The 19,764-nt window shown below is 33.0% G+C and overlaps 1 protein-coding gene across 2 annotated transcripts in view; it reads right to left on the reverse strand.

Moving 5' to 3' along the window:
• Positions 1-2,112: 2,112 nt before the first annotated feature.
• Positions 2,113-19,764, reverse strand: part of LOC114340838 (uncharacterized) — a 56,684-nt gene continuing 39,032 nt past the window's right edge. For both annotated transcript variants that reach the window (XM_050650220.1, XM_050650221.1), the window contains exon 3: positions 2,113-3,787. In XM_050650220.1, coding sequence (XP_050506177.1) covers positions 2,119-3,787 — 1,669 coding nt within the window. In that variant the 3' untranslated portion in view covers positions 2,113-2,118. The remainder of the gene's footprint in view (positions 3,788-19,764) is intronic.

The raw sequence follows: 19,764 nt of genomic DNA on the forward strand, positions 1-19,764 counted from the left end.
GTGTTTTACATCTACAATCTCCGTATGTAGATCTTTTACATTTTTTATTGTATCCTTAGCAGTTTCAGTAAGTTCAAGTAAGTCTTTTTTGAAATTTTCTGTCTGTTTCCTATTTAGATCTATTTTTATATTCGCATCTTTCATGTCTGTCCCTAGACGTCCTAAAGATTGGTTACATTCAGAAGAAACACCATCTAAAGATTTTTCAAGATTTATTATACGGTTTTTGTTATTGCTAATTAGTTGGACATTAGATTCAAGTTTTATAGAAAGATTCTTAAGGATTAAATCCACGTTGCTGCTCTTCACATCTATTTTATCAATTCTTTTATTTGAATCATCTGCTTTAGATGAAATGTACGTCAGTTCTGTTGTACAGGTTTCGTTTAAACTATTAAATTTTTTCAAAATATTTTGGTTACTTAGATCATAATTCTTTCTTAAATCTAAAGTGTCTAAAATTATTTTTTGTATATCTTCATTGGTATCAGTAATAGATTTATTTACATCCTTCAAAAATGGATCTAGCGCTATAATCATTCTATCCTTGAATGTTTTTTGAATATTGTTAATAACTTCTTCATTGTTAGTGAAATTATTTTTAAATAATTTCAATTCATTTTGAATTGTGGTTATATTATTCTGAGTTAATTTTTCTAAATATTTAAGAGTACTTTCTAGAAGTAATATTCTTTTCGAAGAAGAATTTGATTCTGATGAAATTGATTCATTTAAGGTACTTAACTGTTTATTAATACTTATTGTGCTGGCATTCATATTGTTATATATATTTTGGGAGAGAGCTTTAATAGTATCTTTAAGGTTTTCTACTTGATTTTTTGTATTTTTGAAAAATAAATAAGTACTATTTAATTCTTCGTCAAATCTTTTGTTTTCTATTACAATATTATTTATATTTTCTTCAAAATTTTTCTTAAATTTTTCAATTTCCGCGAAAGTATTTTTATTCGAAGTCATTTCATTAGATAATATTAGGTCTCTTATATCAACAACTGACTTATTTATGTATTTTTCAAGACTTGCGAATCGTTTAAAGTAATTTTTATTTTCGTCCTTTAATAATTTTAGCTCAGGGTTTAAATCCTTTTCCAAATTTTTAGTGATATCTTCTGTAACTTGATGAAGATTGGTAATGTTTTTCAACAATTCTGTTAATTGAGATCCTGTATTATTATAAAACTGTTCACTTTCTTTTTTGTATCTATTAAGATTTTCAGATAAATTTTTAGCTTCCTCAGACGTTTGTTTACTTTGGTTTAACAATTCAAATTTTTTATTAAGATTATCACTGGAAGTCAAAAGTGTTGTATTAATTCTTAATAAATTGTTTTCTATGACCATCTGTTCCCGCAAATAATCATCAACTATCTTTTTCAAATGGCCTAAAGATTGGACAACATCGTTGATATCTTTTTTACATTCAGCGTTCTTTGTAGATAGTATTTCAACTGTTTTATTTGTGACGTTCAAAACATTGTTTTTAAAGTTTTGTAAAAAATCTTGTAATATGTTATCAACATTGATTACATTCTTTTTTAATTTTGCTATTTCTTCACTGTTGGTATGGGTTGGTTTTTCATAAGCTGTATTGAACAAACCCAACTTCGTTTCAATATCCTTCATTTTATTTTCAGATGTCTTTAGTTGATTTACCCAGGAGTTTTTGAAAGATTTCATCTCTTTTTCTAGCTTTTCAGATATAATTGTTATATTCTTAAGTGTAGTTTTCTTCACATCATCCAATAGTTTGGAATAATCGTGTTTAAATTCGTCTACATCATTTTTGCACTTATCAATTTTGTTTACAGCAGATTTTATTATAGGGCTAATGTTGAGAGAAATTTCGGTTTCTAAAGATGACAGACGTTTGCCTAGCAATTTGTCTATAGAAATAAGTGTTTTCTCGAGGTTATCAACATCAACCTTCACACTTCTGTTACTATTATCACTGTTGTTTTTGTGTTGTTTCAACTTTGTATCCAGATCCTTAATATCCGCTTTATGTACCACGGAAATTTTATCCAATTCTTGGTTTATTGTATTTTTTAAATCCTTATAAGAATTCTCTCCGTTTTTCCCCACATTTTTTATTTCATCCTAACAAGTCTTGATCTTCGAATTTACAGGTACAAATAAGAAATCCACTTTTTTAGAAATATTGGCTTCACTCTGCAATTGCAAATCTTTAATGATTTTACTCGTATTAGCGAGTTTTACAGTAAATTCTTTAAAGGTTTTATTGGTAGAAGTAAAAAAATAATCATGGATTTCTTTGCGCACATTATGAGTCTCTTGTAGCTGTTTGATATTTTCTTCAAGTGATCTTATCCTTTTATTTAAATTATCGTCGTTTTTTCTAGATATTTTAATATAATCATCTTGTCTTAATATATTTGTTTTCATTTCTTTTTGTAGGCTCCCCACTAAAGCTGTAGTGCTTGATTTTAAGCTATCAATGTTTGCACAACAAGCTTTAGTTTTACTTTTTAAATCATTTATAACAGGGTTAAAAGTTGTGTTGCTAGTATATTCTGGTTTATTTATTTCTGTTTTCAAATCTTGGCTTAATTTATTTAAAGCATTAAAGAGATTCTCGTGTTTAATATTGCTACTAGTTTTGTAATTTTGTAAATCATTTTCCATTTTTTTAACCTTGGTATCAACGATACTAATGTTTAAGAGGCAAGCGGTGCTAGATTCTAAAAGGCTTTTTTTAATTCTCGTATCATATGCAACTTTATTTGCAGCAAACTCATTTTTAAGTTTGTTAAACTGTGCTTCCACTTTACTTACAGAAGTATTATAGTTTTTATTAGCAGATTCAACTACCGGTTTCAGCTTATTCAAAATACTTTTCTCTAGAGCCACGTTTGCATTATCTACATTAATAACGTGAGTTTTAATATTGCTTGAAACGTTTTTATAAAAATTAAGAAATTTTTGGTCTACATCATTTTGCGAATAAAAAGAGATCTTATTAAGTTTAACAACGTTATTCTCAATCTCTTTAATTGCGTTTTCTAAATCTTTAAAATGTTTTTCCACACCTCCAACTTTGACAAAGATTTCTTCAGAGTCGATCCTCTGAGATAGTTTTTCAAAATTTTTGTTTGTGTTTTTTAAAGTGTCGACATTTGCTATCAAAGAATTTATCGTAACTTTGGTCTTTCTAAATTCTGCTCCAAACACTGTTGCTTGTTTTTTTAAATAAGCATCATTGTTCGAAACTTTTGTTTTCACATCATCTATAGCCAGTTTGTTTTTATTTATATAATTTCGATATACGCTAAAGACTGTCTTTACATTCTCAGAGTCCGCAAAATAGTTTGATAGAAATTGTGTATCAAAATCTAAAGTAAGAGACTTTAAATCACAATCTTTTAAAATTTTTTCGCTGACCACACTCTTCGATGGTAAAGTCATTTTAGGTACAATACTAAATTCTGGCACTACGGTAGATTTGTTAATATCTTCTACTTCTACTATATACCGCATATCTTCGGTTAACCACATACGTTTGTTATGACATTGCGAGGTCGTAGTAAGTCTGAGAGAAAATGCCTCGTCTAACTTTGGGGAGTAATAAAACAAGTACTGAAGATTCTGTGGAACAAATTTCCAAATATCTACTGCAGCAGATAATACTCGTTCTAAATTTGTAGGACATTTTTCTTTGATCTGTTCCACCTTCCATACAACTGCATACGTTGGACTTATCTTGGGATCAAAACAAAAGCCTCTGTTGTAGTTACATATTGTATTGGTTCTAAAAATAAACATAACAGGTTTAAACAGTGATATGTACATGTAAACATATGTGAACAAATAAGTCAAAACTACCTCCTAGGCTAGTTGAAGATTTTACTGTACCTACACCAAAAACCAGATAAGATACCTCAGCCAAAATCTTAGAAAACGAATACTAAAGTGTTATGTATTTTTTGTTTTCTTGTACATATCGTGTGTAGACATGAACTCTTAATAAACAATGTCTCAACAGATTGGAAGTATTTGAAATGTAGACATATCGAAAAATGCTAAGAATGTCCTGGACAGACAGAATAATCAATGAAGAAGTACAACGAAGAATAGAGAACAGCAGAGAGACACTGAATTCCATCAAAATAAAAAAAACTACAATATCTGGGCAATATAACACATGGCGACAGATATAAATTCCTAAAATTAAAAATACAGGGAAAGATTCAAGAAAGGCGCAGCATAGGCATAAGAAAAATGTACTGCCTGAGAAATCTCAGAGAATGGTTTGGATACGGCTCAACTGAACTCTTTCGGGATGTAGTGTCAAAAGTTAAAATAGCAATGATAATTGCCAACCTTCGTCGCGGAGATGGCACGTAAAGAAGAAGAACAACCGGAGGATAGTTTCCATTGGTTCCGTTAGTACAGTTTATTACTAACAAGTTTATTACAGAAAGCCTTCTATTTCTTGGTCGACGATATATCGCAAATGTTGAGTCTACGATATATCTGTTAGGAGTGTAACAATGATTATAGATCACGTGATACTCTCTCGCGATTTGGGGGACGTTTATATGTATATGCTTTATATGTCATTTAAAAAATCACGAGATTATTCTTGTTCTTAAATGTAAAGCGACACTAGATCGATGATATTTAACAGGTTTTCATACTTAAAGAGCAACATGGCTTCCCTACTCGAACAAACAGGTTGACTGATACAGATCGAATCTCGAATAAAGCCATCCACTGGGACTTTCCCTTTAATTTACCATTCATTATCATTATCATCATCCATAAGCCAATCGCGTTATATCTTAGTATTGGGTGTTTTTAAAATATTGACTCTTGACTGCCGTATAAATTAGAGCACAAGCAGGTGTTGGCATATTAGTAAACAGGAAATTTGAAAATAACATCGAAGAGGTTAATTACACCAACCAGCATATAATGGATATTTCAATGAAGTTAGCTAATGAAAAAATCCATATTGTTAGCATTTATGCACCAGATGTAAACAAACCAAAGAACGAGAGAGACGAATTTTTAAACTTCAAGAGACCCTAGATAGATTGCCACAATCAGAAAAAATATTCTTGTTGGGAGATTTCAACTCAAGAATAGGAAATACACCCATCCAAGGAATAATGCACAAGTTCAACGAAGCACCAACAAATGATAACGGATATTCACTAATAGAGATATGTGCACACAACGAGTTGCGTATCAACAATACATACTTTGACCACAAAGAACAACATAAATATATATTCACTAACACAAGGAGCCACAGATCGATGATTGACTATGTGATAACCAACAGAAAAGTTCACCCACGGGAAGTACTTGACGTACGCACAATGACGTCTGCGAATGTGGGAACGCAACACGGAATGGTCATATAGAAGTACCGTCACGCGTATATAATAGAGAGAAAGAAACCACCTAACTACATCACCAAGTTCAACATAAAATCCCTACAAGACGAAAGTACTAAGGATCTCTACCAAAAAAGACTTGAGGAAAAGATCAATCTTAGTCCTATTGAAATCACAGACAATATAAACGAAGCATGGGAAAAAATAAAAAATCATATAACTAGTAGTGCAAAAGAAGCAATTGGAGAAAGAACAATTGACTTAAACAGCGACAGAAACCAAAAACCATGGTTCACATAGGAAGTCAAAGATTTAGCAAAGAGAAGAAAGATGCATACGTAAGATATATTAACAATAGGACCCCAGAAGAGTATCAAAAATATAAATCAAAAAAATAGAACAACTAACAGAATCAAAGATCTAAAACAAATATATTGGGAAAAATTCTCAAATGACATGGAACATGATTTACGAGGAGGTCAAAGGAAGGTATGGAACATGTTGAGGAACAGGAAGAAGCCGGTTACCGAAGAATTACAAATTAACGCAATAAAACCAGAAGAATGGGTAACTCATTTCAAGAATCTATACAAAGACGATAACGACGATAATAATGAAGTACAAAGAAATTACCTACAAAACATTCACCAAGAAGGAACAGAGAATGACAACATCACCCAAGAAGAAGTAAACGAAGCAATCAAAATATCAAAAAATAGAAAATCACCAGGTCCGGATAATATACCAAATGAATTAATTAAATACGGAGGTACAACAATAATAGAAGAGATAACAACATTATTCCAAAAAATTGTAAACAACATGACAGTACCAGAGGAATGGAGAGAGAGTTTAACAATACCCATCTACAAGAAAGGCGTAAAGACAGATCCTACGAACTACCGAGGAATTACACTATTCAATTCTACATCAAAACTATTGACAAAAATTATATCCCAAAAAATATATAAGAAAGCCGGTGTATCGGAAGAACAACAGGGTTTTCGCCCAAACAGATCTACAACAATAGACGCTATTTTCATAATGCGACAATTAGTTGAGAAATCAATAGAATTCGACAAGCCCATGTTCATATGATTTCTAGATCTGAAACAAGCATTCATCAGAGTACGATTAAAGGACGTGCTCACTATCCTTAAAAAGAAAAACATAGGTCAGAGGTAGAGAAACATAATCAAAGCGCTCAATAGATCCAACATAACACGAATTAAAATCACACACGGGCTCACGGAAGAAATCAAAATCAATGCAGGCATTAGACAAGGGGACAGCCTCAGTCCATGCCTATTTAATTTAATAATGGATGAAGTTATAGGTAGTGTTAACATAATGAATCAGAGATACAAAATGGGTAACCGAACCATGAGAATACTTTGCTACGCAGATGATGCAATCTTAATCGCCGAAAACGAAGATGACTTACAACGCCTACTACAAAAATTCAAGACAACCACCGAAAAGTATAACCTGACACTATCCAAAGAGAAAACCCAATCGATGGTAATATCCAGGAACCCAATTAGATGTAAATTAGTAGTGGACGACCATATAATCGAACAGGTACTGGAGTGTAGATACTTAGGTGTGGAAATATCTAGCGACAGGCATCTGTGGCAAGAATCAAAACAGCAGGCAACGAAAGCAGCGAGAATATCTGGTTTTCTGAGGGATATAATCTGGCGGAACAAATATATGAGCACCGAAAGCAAAGTCCGCATTTATAAGACATGTGTTAGACCCGTACTGACTTACGCAGCTGAGACAAGGGCCGAGACAACAAGAACAAACAAAGACCAAACAAATAATGAGAACAACAGAGATGAAGACCCTAAGATATATAAGAGGTATCACACTCAGAGATAGAATACGAAACGAAGACACATTGAGAGAGCTAGGCGTTCAAGACGTAGTGAGATGGACAAGAGCGCGACCACGCATGTGGAGAGACCACGTAGATCGGATGGACCCTGAACGTATGGCGCATTGGGCGAAAACACAGAAGCCCAACACCAAGCGACCCATAGGAAGACCCAAAAAACGATGGTACGAGAGTTGGAGCTCCGGATCGCAGCAAAGACTGTAACAGAAGAAACAGGACATAGTCCTATTACAAGAAGAAGAAGAAGAAGAAGAGCTGCCGTGAACAATTTTGGTGAAATATTGTCTCCTTGTCCTACTTCTCTACCGAAGCTGAATTTTTCTGTTTCTTCGTTTAGTCGTATTCTTGATGTAGCGTTCTCAGATAGATTTTTGATTGGTGACGTGTACCTGTAGTCTATTCGGCTTTGCTTCAGGGCTTCCAGTACTGTTTCAAACTCTACAGAATCGAAGGCCTTCTCGTAATCGACAAATGCAAGAACCAGTGGTATGTTGTACTCGATGTATTTTTAAATTAAAATTAAAATTAAAATCTTTATGGTATGCAAATGGTCATTTGTACCATATCCTGCCCTGAAGCCTGCCTGTTCTCTGGGCTGATGAAATGAAGTTTAGGTGTTAGTCTATTCGTTAAGATTTTTTATAAAAGTTTGTACATATGTGTCAAGAGGCTGATGGAGCAATAATTTTCTAATTTAGTAATATCACCTTTTTTGTGTAACAATACTATCACTGCATTGTTCCAGTCTTTTGGAACCATACCCACATGTAATAGTATATTATTCTACGAGCATGTAATGATGGCTATTACTCACGATGATGAAGTTTGCGACACGAGCCGTAGGCGAGTGTCGTAATTCATCAGAGTGAGTAATATCCATTACATGCAAGTAGAAGACTATACTTTTTCTACGACCTTTTTTATTTTAATGAGTAAAAAATATAATTATCAACTTCTCGAGATTTAAATTATAATAATTTACAAAAATACCTAAATGCTGTGTAGTGTACTCCTAGGCTGAATAATTGGTTGCCTACTACTACCAAATTCTTATTTATTGTAAAAATATAATAGTGCGGCAGATTCGTGCAAATATTATTAAGAATTGCACATTTAATGATACAAGCATATAATTTGGTCCACATATACTGCACATATAGAGGTTCATCTCAGATTTTGCCTTTTACAAAAATGGCGGTCATTCAAAATGGGCGACTATACATATGTGACTAATAGCACGATGTCTTTTGAATGGCAAGTCCGATTTTAACCAAATTTGGTATATAGGTTCTTTTTGTGATTTACAAGATCGTTGTCGTGAACTGGAAGAATCGGTTTACTAGAAGTTGTGTTTTCCTGGTTTTTATGTAAAACTATTTTATATTATGTAAATAATTTATTTCCAATTTTTTCACCCTGTATATAGTATTTTTTCAAAATTGTAATACCACCATTGAAAAGAGCGTAAGAATATGTTTTAGGAAATATTTTGAACTTTTTAGTTATGTGAATTACCATTTAATAAATGCATAACGTATCTGCACATGTACCTATGTGTGGCAGATGCGTGCAAATATTATAAGAATTATTGTGAATTTAATAGTAGAAGCATATAGTTTGGACCACATATACTACACATACAAAAGTTTAAATTTAGATATGAGACGATCTCAGATTTTGCCTTTTACAAAAATGGCGGGCATTCAAAATTGCGACTATACATATGTGACTAATAGCACGATAAATTTTGAACGAAAAGTCCGATTTCAGCCAAATTTGGCATCCAGGTTCTTTTTTTTTATGCATAAGATTGAAGTCCTGAACCGGAAGAATCGGTTTACCAGAAATTGTGTTTTTACTATTTCTTATGTAAAAATATGTTGGTTTTGTTTTCAATTTTTTCACCCTGTATATATTAATTTTTCAAAAAGGTAATACCGCCATTGAAAAAGTGTAAAAATATTTTTTTAGAAAAGATTTTGAAATTTTTAATTATGTTAATTACCATTTAATAAATGCATAACGTATCTTCACATGTACCTATTACCTATGTGCGGCAGATTCATTTTGAATGCCCGCCATTTTTGTAAAAAAAAACAAAATCTGAGATGGCCTCATATCTAAATTTGAATCTTTGTGTGTGTAGTGTGTGTGGTCCAAATTATAATGATTTTATCATTAAATGCACAATAATTCTTATATTATTTGCACGAATCGGCCGCACATGGGTGAATAGGTACATGTGAAAATACGTTATGTATTTATTTATTGGTAATTAACATAACTAAAGAGTTCAAAATATTTCCTAAAAAATATTTTTACGCCCTTTTTAACGTCGGTATTAACTTTTTGGAAAAATTAATATATACAGGGTGAAAGAACTGGTAAAAACCAACATGCTTTTATATAAAAATCGGTGAAAAACAACTTCTGGTAAATCGATTCTTCCGGTTCAAGACCTTGGTCTTACACATCAAAAGAAGAACATATATACCAAATTTTGGTAAAATCGGAAATTTCGTTCAAAAGTTATCGTGCTATTAGTCACATATGTATAGTCGCCATTTTGAATGCCCGCCATTTTTGTAAAAGGTAGAATCTGAAATGGCCTTATATCTTAATTTGAACCTTGATGTGCTTAGTACATGTGGTCCAAATTATATGCTTCTACCATTAAATGCACAATATTTCTTATAATATTTGCACCAATCTGCCACACACAGGTACATGTGAAGATACGTTATGCATTTATTAAATGGTAATTAACATAACTAAAAAGATCAAAATATTTTCTACAAAATATTTTTACGCTCTTTTCAATTGCGGTATTACCTTTTTGAAAAATTAATATATACAGAGGGAAAAAATTGAAAAAATTGAAAAAAAAAACATATTTTTACATAAACAACCAGTAAAAACACAACTTCTGGTAAACCGATTCTTCCGGTTCACCACATCCATCTTATAAATCAAAAAGAGAACCTATATACCAAATTTGGTTGAAATCGGACTTTTCGTTCAAAAGTTATGATACTATTAAACACATATGTATAGTCGCAATTTTGAATGCCCGCCATTTTTGTAAAAGCCAAAATCTGAAATGGCCTCATATCTAAATTTAAACCTTTATAGGTGTAGTATATGTGGTCCAAATTATATGCTTGTATCATTAAATGTGCAATTGTTTCACATATCGGCCGCACTATAACAAGAAATAGTCAATCCAAGTTCTATTCGTTTCTGAAAAATTATAAGCATAAATGGTACCCCCCGTTAAGATAGGCAAAATGCCCTCACTCCCAGAATTCAATATATTTATTTTTTTACGTTCTATTCAATTACAAAATGAGATTACGCGGATTTTTAGATCGCCACCCCCCTTACCCCTCCCCCCGCAGCCAAAAAGGTAGATTTTTAGATTTAATTTTTTTTAGTTGGGTTGCAATTGATTTAAAAATTTCAAAAAATTCACACATGTATCTGATACTTTTACAAAACATGTCTATTTTTTATGGACCCGTAGGTCAAGTGTACATAACCTCAAATTTTTTTTTAACTTTTTTAAAGCTTATAACTTTTTCTTGGAGGTGGATGTAGTTCAATTTTTTTTTGCATTTTGTAAATTTTATTAAAAGCTATCTCTCTGATTTTTTTCAGATTTTTCCGTTACCTGCGCCATCTTGAAAAATCCGGAAAACTGTTTTTTAGGGGGTTTTTGGGGATTTTCTCCATTTTATAGACTGCAACATAGATCAACTCAAGGTTTTGTTAATAGATTATGTAGAATTTGAAATAACTGAGTATTTCACGACTATCAAAAATTAGGCAAAATACCCCAAGCCCCCCAAAAACAATGTTTTTTTAAGTTATATAAGGGTTTTTGTTGGCTTAATGATATTTTTTGAGATTGATACAGCCTAAAAATTTTGAATTTTTTTCATTTTTTTACTTTATGTGATTAAAAAATAAGACTCATCGCATTTTTAGCCCACCAACCCCTCCCCCTGCCCCCACAAAAACGTTATTTCTTTTATTTTTTTATTTAGTTAAAGTTTTGTAAGGGTTTTGCGGGTCTAATAATATTTTTTGAGGTCGACACAGCCTGAATATTTTTTTTTATTTTTTTACGTTCTATGTGATTAAAAAATTATGACTCACCGCAATTTTAGCCCACTTCCCCTATTACCCCTCCCCACATCCAAAAACGTAAATTTTTCGATTTTATTTTTTTAAGTTGGCTTGCAATTAAATCGAAAATGTTGTTCTAAAGCTATTTCTTTGTGGCATTTTTGTAATTAACTATTCTAAACGGGAAATAAGCCACAATTTAACTAAACAATGATTTTATTTTCCATCTGTAATGCGTTAGAGAGAATCCGATAATCTGTGACGCACTGAAAAAAGGGTTCGGGGCGATCTATATAAATAAGTCAGATTAAATTAAATTATTAGATATTTTTAAGATAAGATTTTTTACCAAGCTACATTTTTGTTTAATTTATTAATATTTTGTATTTTTACAACGTGGTGGACGTCGAAACCTTAATAAAATCATTTTTTAGTTAAATTGTGGCTTATTTCCCATTTAGAATAGTTAATAATTATTAAATTATAAATTACAAAAAGTACATTTTAATATATCATACTTCTTGTAGTTTTGTGAATCAAAACATTTTGTCCTTTGTTCATTAGTTTGTATTTAGTAGGTACCCTAATATTACCTTACATTATACATATTCTAATTATTCAAACATCTGCTTGTACCATCTACATAACCTATATGTATCTCTGCCTATAATGACACTTTGCTTCACGTTTACTGCCACATAAAACACCATAAAAATAATGAGGAAAGTATTACCAAAGAATATATAGCTCCGTATAGGTATATTCATAGAGTATTCGGAGAGGTATATTCGTTGGTATTACACTTAACAGTTCTAAAGTCTTCATCGCTGTCTTCGTCTATTACAGGTATAACATCTGTATTGTCAAACAGTTTTGCAAGATATTCTGCTGGCATGATGATTTTTGTAGAATATCTTCCATGCCATAAATATTATACTATGGCAGCTACATGGGAACAACAGAACAGCCTATGGTTATGTTGCCGATTGCGCAACTCGCATCTACAAGATATATACAAGACATAGATATCTATCGTTTAATGTTTTCCAAACCATCTACATTTGGCTCATAATGCAAATAGTCCACGACGTATGCTTGTCCCTGTTAGGTAAATTATTCCGATTCGTTTTTTTGCACAAACTTACTCAAAAACAGGTCCTTTAAACAAATTCACCTGTACCGCGGTCGGAAAATTGTTTAAACAATTTTTTAAACGAATTCAAAAAAATCAATTTTTTCACTTCGGACAAATCTGTTTTAGATTATCTGGATCAACCTGAACAAAAAAGGTCTCTTGTGATCTTGCTCTAAAATTGACTGTTGTCGAGTTACACGCGATTAAAAATTTGAAAAACGCGAAAATGGCCATTTTCAAGGCTTAATAACTCGATTAAAAATTATTATTAGGAAAGTCAGAAAGTAACCAAATCAAAGTTTAAAGCCCCCCCCCCTACAAGAGCCTGAAGAAATTTTTGTCATTATTTTATTACTAACTATTAATTTTAATAATTAAAAATGAGCGCTAAGCACGTGTTGAGGCGGTCGTCCGCGAGAGAGATGTACAATTCATTGGACGTTCTAAAAAATATCGATAAAACAAGTATCGAAGTCAAAAATACGTTTTAAAAAAATAAAAAAGGAATTTTGAGGTTATGTGTACACTTGACCTACGGGTCTATAAAAAATAGATATATTTTTTAGAAGCCTCATAAAATGTTTAAATTAATTGCAACTTAACTAAATAAAAAAATGGAAGAATTGTCGTTTTTGTGGGGGCAGGGGGAGGGGGTGGTGGGCTAAAAATGCGATGAGTCTTATTTTTTAATCACATATAAAGTAAAAAAATGAAAAAAATTCAAAATTTTTAGGCTGTATCGACCTCAAAAAATATCATTAAGCCAACAAAAACCCTTATGTAACTTAAAAAAACATGGTTTTTGTGGGGCTTGGCGTGTTTTGCCCAATTTTTGATAGTCCTAAAATACTCAGTTATTTCAAATTCTACATAATCTATTAACAAAACCTTGAGTTGATCTATGTTGCAGTCTATAAAATGGAGAAAATCCCCAAAAACCCCTTAAAAAAACAGTTTTCCGGATTTTTCAAGATGGAGCAGGTAACGGAAAAATCTGAAAAAATCAGAGAGATAGCTTTTGATAAAATACACAAAATGCAAAAAAAATTTGACCTGCATCCACCTCCAAGAAAAAGTTATAAGCTTTAAAAAATTTTTGAGGTTATGTACACTCGACCTAGGGGTCCATAAAAAATAGACATGTTTTTTAAAAGTCTCAGGTACATGTGTGAATTTTTTGAAATTTTTAAATCAATTGCAACCCAACTAAAAAAAATTAAATCTAAAAATCTACCTTTTTGGCTGTGGGGGGAGGGGTAAGGGTGGTGGCGACTTAAAAATCCGCGTTATCTCATTTTTTAATTGCATAGAACGTAAAAAAAATAAATATATTGAATTCTGGGAGTGAGGGCATTTTGCCTAACTTAACGGGGGGTACCCTTTGTACCTACTGTCAGTGAATCTAATAAATAGAAAATGGCTATTGTCAGTGGACATATTTCATATAGTTATAATGTGTAGGTATTTACATGTAACTATATTTAATATAATAATATAACTATATACAGGGTGAGGCAGATAAAGGGCCTATTAGAAATATTTCGACAACTCAAGGTAAGAAAATTATGAAAATCGGAATACAGGGGTTTTGAGCTGTAAACTATTTAATGAACATATTTTGGTCTCTTTGCTACTTCCGGTTATACCGGAAGTTGGTTGTAACTTCGTTTTTGTTAATGGGACACCCTGTATATTTTTACATTTTTGGATTCTTCTTGATCTCTTCTTTCTTAAAATATAAGTTTTTGTAATATTATACAGGGTAGGTTAAAAGATAATTACGTTTTTTTTTATTAATTTCGTGGCAAAATTCACACCCTGTAGAATTGTTGTAGTTTGACATAATAAACTCTGTTTATGTTCAAATGATTTTTAATATAGTCTACTATGTTAATAATTATTGGTATAGTTAAATTTTTCCTCTTTTGTATACAGGGTTGGTCGAAACGCAGAATGAGCATTTTCTGAGTTTTCTTAAATGGAACACCCTGTATTTTAGTATTGTAATCAAATATTATTTTAGGATACTTTTTAAGTTCTTAAGCAATCCCTATACCTAACTGCTTCAATTTGTGAGTTATTGGTGATTCAAACCAAACATTAATTGCAACACAAAATACCTGAAATTTTATTAGGTTGGCCGTAAAAATATTCAATCACAAATAATTTTTCGAAAATAAATACATACTAATCGAGACTGATACTTAAAATTGCCAATAATGGTTGATCTATCAAAATATCTACGTAGTTAAGATTGTTGGTGTGATTAACAATTAAGCACAAATTAAAGCAGTTGGGTATAGGGAATGCTTAAAGAAATTAAAAAGTACCATAAAATACCATTTCACTACAATACTAAAATATAGTGTGTTCCATTTAAGAAAACTCAGAAACATTCCGAGTTTCGACCCACCCTGTATACTAAAATTCAAAATTTAGCTATACTAATAATTGGTAACAATAGTAGACCATATTAAAAATCATTTGAACATATAAAGGAGTTTTGATGTAAAACTACTACAATTCTACAGGGTGTGAATTTTGCTTCGAAATTAATAAAAAAACGTAATTATCTTTTAATCTATCCTGTATAATATTACAAAACCTTATATTTTAAGAAAGAAGAAATCGAGGAGAATCCAAAAACGTAAAAATATATAGGGTGTCCTATTTAAAAAAACGAAGTTACAATCAACTTCCGGTATAACCGGAAGTAGCAAAGAGACCAAAATATTTTCGTTAAATAGTTCACACCTCAAAACCCCCATATTCCAATGTTCATAATTTTCTTTACTTTAGTTCTCGATATATTTCTAATAGGCCCTTTATCTGCCTCACCCTATGTAATATAACATATTTAACACAATATAACTTGAAAAGTAAACACAATATTAGTTATAAATTCCAATTAACACAAATAAAATGCGTTAATGTCACTGTCACTAAAATAAATGATAAACGTCAACATTTTTAGTAAACAAGCTATAAACGAAAAACATATACTGACATTGTTACAGCTAAAATTCATTTAAAAATATTTAGAAGTTAATTATTGATATAAATTACAATAATTGTTGTATTAAATAAACAAGTTTTAAGTACTTTTATTTGCAGTTTATATACGATTAATATTAAAAATGGCATGCGCCACTTGAATCTAACTTCAGCCCGTGAGTAATGACCCGTGAGTAACTTCAGCCCGTGAGTAATGAATTATTACTCACGGCTACAGTAATGAGTGCTATTATCTATGAAAAAATAGCGAATAATGATCATATTATTAAACGCTCGTAGAAAAACATTATTATTAAACAGTTAGCTTACTGATTTTAATAGAATTTTGCTTCCTGCTTTTATTGCCTGAATAACGAGTCCCATCACCACCAGGCGATCGATGGTTCTTCCTTTCCTTTAAAGCTGCTCTTACTTCTGACACTGTAATGGGTAAAAGTACTTCAGATCCCCGATTTATGAGAGTCCTTACTCGTTTCGGAAAATTGTCTTGTAGTCTTTGGCTGGTATAGAGGTTTTTATAAAACTCTTTAGTTATTTTCAGAATGTTCAGTTTATCTCTCGTTGCATTTCCATCTTTGTGTTTCAGCTTGTGTATTTCTGTTTTACTTGGTGTGCGTTCTCCTTTCATTATCTTTAAATTGTTGTGCTCTTCTACTGTTTGAGTAATTACTTACTTACTTTTCGTGTCCGGAACACCAACAACTTTAAATTCTGTGTTTCCAATGGTTGGCCACATAGATGGCCCTGCCATTTGCTATAATTAAGTCTTCTTCTGTGCAGGTCTCTCTCATCTCTGTGACACAACGTGAAACGCCGGTTCTTAATCCGTCTAGCGCTTTCCAAGTCGGATACGGTAAACTGCGTCCAGCAGCCATTTCCTCTGAGAGAGGAAAATGTGTCGCTGTAGCTGACGCTTGCCATAGGTATATTCGGCGCGTCTTTGGCGCTTCGGGAATGGATCTTGATGTTTTCAGGAAGCTTTTCCGAGATCTGAGTCTGCTTGGCTAAGTTTTGTGGTCATATAAGGGGTGTCTTCGGTCCGTCTCCTGCTTTTTTCCTTCTACCTCTGACGTGACCTTCCTCCTGATCTTCGATAGGTGTCGGTTTCAGGCAACCCGATATTATACGAACCGTTTCATTTAGAGCCACGTCGACGGTGTTTGCATGAGCAGAGTTTGCCCATACTGGTGCTCCAAACTCCGCGGCCGAAAAACATAATGCTAAGGCAGAAGTGCGGAGAGTGTGTGACTGTGCTCCCCATTTTGTATTTAGCCCAGTCGGGATACCATTAGACCTTGCATTAGGAGCTGCCCCAAATTTTATTTTTCTAATCTTTAAGGGGGTTAATAGTGGTATAAATTTAAAATCTCGACTGAATTTGACCGTTACGTTAGCCGCCATCTTGATTTTAAACGAGAACGGTTTTTGCTCAATTCTCCGCCATTTTCAACTTTTCGACAAAAAATTTATAAACTGAAATTGTTTAAAATGCGATTTTATATAATTTCGTTTATTATAATTTTTTTCGTGCGGTCAATATTTTCCGAGTTATGGGGAAAAAATAGTGACAGTTAGAGCATAATTAGTGATTTATTGAATTATCTCGTTTATTATTAGTTTTCAAAAAAATTTGACCTATACAAAAATGAAGAGAATAAAATTTTGTACAATTTTGATCTCTTTCATTTTTTTAATAAAATCAATATTTAAGGTAGTACGTATGCGGTAAAGGCGCGAGCGTAAGACCCGATTGATTTTATAGCAATTGTTTTTGTTCAATATCTTCGCCATTTTCAATTTTTTGACAAAAAGTGCAAGGACTGAAATTGTTGCAATTACGATTTACTACAATTTTTCAAGAGAACTAGTGGCAGGTCTAAGAGGGGGGGGATGGGAAAATTCCCCCCAACAGGGTCCAAAATTAAAAAAAAATTGTTTAAATATTAAAATATGCTAGCTGACATGAAACTTAATTATCGACAGACAAATTCAACCAATAAAACTCGCTAGTTAATAAAATTAAGTTAACTTAATGCATATAAGTTATTATTTATGTCTTTTATGTACTTAGTTTGGTTGATGTTTCATTGGAAATTTCAAAAATTGTATAAAATATAGGTAATTCTCTTTATTTTTGTTTATGTATTATAATTGTCGTAAAGTTAATAATAATTGAGACAATTCAATAATTATGTTCCCCCTCCGCTTCCACTATTTTCCTCCTTAACTCGGAGAATATTGATCGCATAAAAAATTGTGGAAAAGGAATTGTAGTAAATTGCGTTTCCAACAATTTTAGTTCCTACCGTTTTTGTCGAAAAGTTGAAAATGGCGGAGATATTAAGCAACAACGGTTCTCCTTTAAAATCAATATGGCAGCTAATGCAACCGCGGAATTCAGTCGAGATTTTAAATTTACACTACTATTGATCTCCCCTAAAGGATATAATTATGAAATTTGGGGCAGCTCGGAAAAAAGATTAAATTCAGTAATTATCTCCCCCCACCACTTTTTACTATTTGCCTACTTACCTAATTACATTTTCAACAATTTTGGTTGTTATACTTTTAGTCGAAAAGTTGAAAATGACGGAGATATTGAGCAAAAACAGTTCTCGTTTAACATCAAGATGACAGCTAACGCAACGGCGGAATTCAGTCGAGATTTTAAATTTACACTACTATTGACCCCCCTAAAGATACCCCCCTAATGCAAGGTTAGGCCTGTTAATCGTCTAACCCGACTGGACTAATTAGTTAGCTTGCGGATGATATTATTTCTGGCACTTACTTTCTTCTTGACATCTTGACAGTGGTATCGGTAAGACAGAGTTCTATCCAGACGGACGCCAAGGTATTTTGGCGTCTTGTTGTGTTCCAGCATCTGACCACGCCATTCGACCTCCAGCGGCCTTCGGGCATGCTTGTTTCTAAGGTGGAAAGCACATACCAGGGTTTTTGTGGGATTGGGTTTCAGATGGTTTTCATCGTAGTATAGAGCTAAGTCTCCCAAGGTCATCTGCCAGTTTCACTTCGACTTCGCTGATGACACAGCTGTATCATCAGCGTAAATAAATTGCCTTGTTTGTTGGTGTATGGGCTGGTCGTTGGTGTATATGTTGTATAGAATCGGCGCGAGTACACTTCCCTGTGGTAGTCCATTTTTTTGGTCCCTCCACCGACTGTTCTTGGACTAGAGCGTTACGTAGAAGCGTCTATTCTGGAAGAGACATTTCACTAACCTTGTTAGTCGGAAATCGTTTGTAGTTTCGTAGAGTTTTGCGAGTAGCCGTTAATGGTTTACTGTGTCATAGGCGGCAGTTAGGTCTATGAAGGCTACTCCTGTTATTTCTTTCTGTTCAAAACCATCTTCAATATGTTGAGTGAGATTAAGAATTTGACTGCAGCAGCACTTTCCGGGTCTGAATCCTGCTTCTTCTGGAATAATTTTAGTCTCCACATATTCAGCGATCCGGTTCAGTACCTAACATTTTTTCAAAAGCCTTGAAAAAGTGACACAAAAGAGAGACAGGTCTAAAACTCTTTGTATCTGCCGGATCCTTCCCTGGTTTTAAGAGGGCTACCACTCTAGCTTTCCTCCAGATTTTGGGGATTTGTAATATACGGATGCAGCAATTCATTATTTTTATGAGCCACTCTCTGGTTTTTAGTCCAAAGTTCTTTATTTGTTCTGTTCGTTTGTCGTCCAGGCCAGCCGCTTTACTATCTTTCAATTGGTGGATCGCACCTCTCATCTCCTCTAGACAAAAATATGTACCTAGAACATCTCTTTCTTCGTCGATATTCCGTTGAGCTCTCATCTTGTTCTTCCTTGATGTCGTCTTACCGTTCATTAGAAGACGATGGGCTATCTGATCGGGTGTGACTTCTGCCGTGTTGACTGCCGGAGCAGTGGGATCGTTACCAAGATTCCGAATCAGCTTCCAGGCACGTCTGCTGTTTTGTTTTATGTCCAGACTCGTGACCAGCTTGCACCACCTTTCCGTTCTGTTGGCGGATATCGCATGTAACATTTCCTCCCCAGCCTGTATTGTTGCCTCCGAGAATGGGTTTTCTTCATATAGCTGTTCGCATCTTTTAAGTAGGGGTTTAGATTCTTCATTGAGCCCCGCTATGTACTCAGTTCGACACCCTCTAGGGATAAATTTCCGTGATACTTGTTTTACGATTTCTACAAATTTATC

The sequence above is a fragment of the Diabrotica virgifera genome, chromosome 5 (assembly GCF_917563875.1).
Source record: "Diabrotica virgifera virgifera chromosome 5, PGI_DIABVI_V3a".
Classification (NCBI taxonomy): Eukaryota; Metazoa; Arthropoda; class Insecta; order Coleoptera; family Chrysomelidae; genus Diabrotica; species Diabrotica virgifera.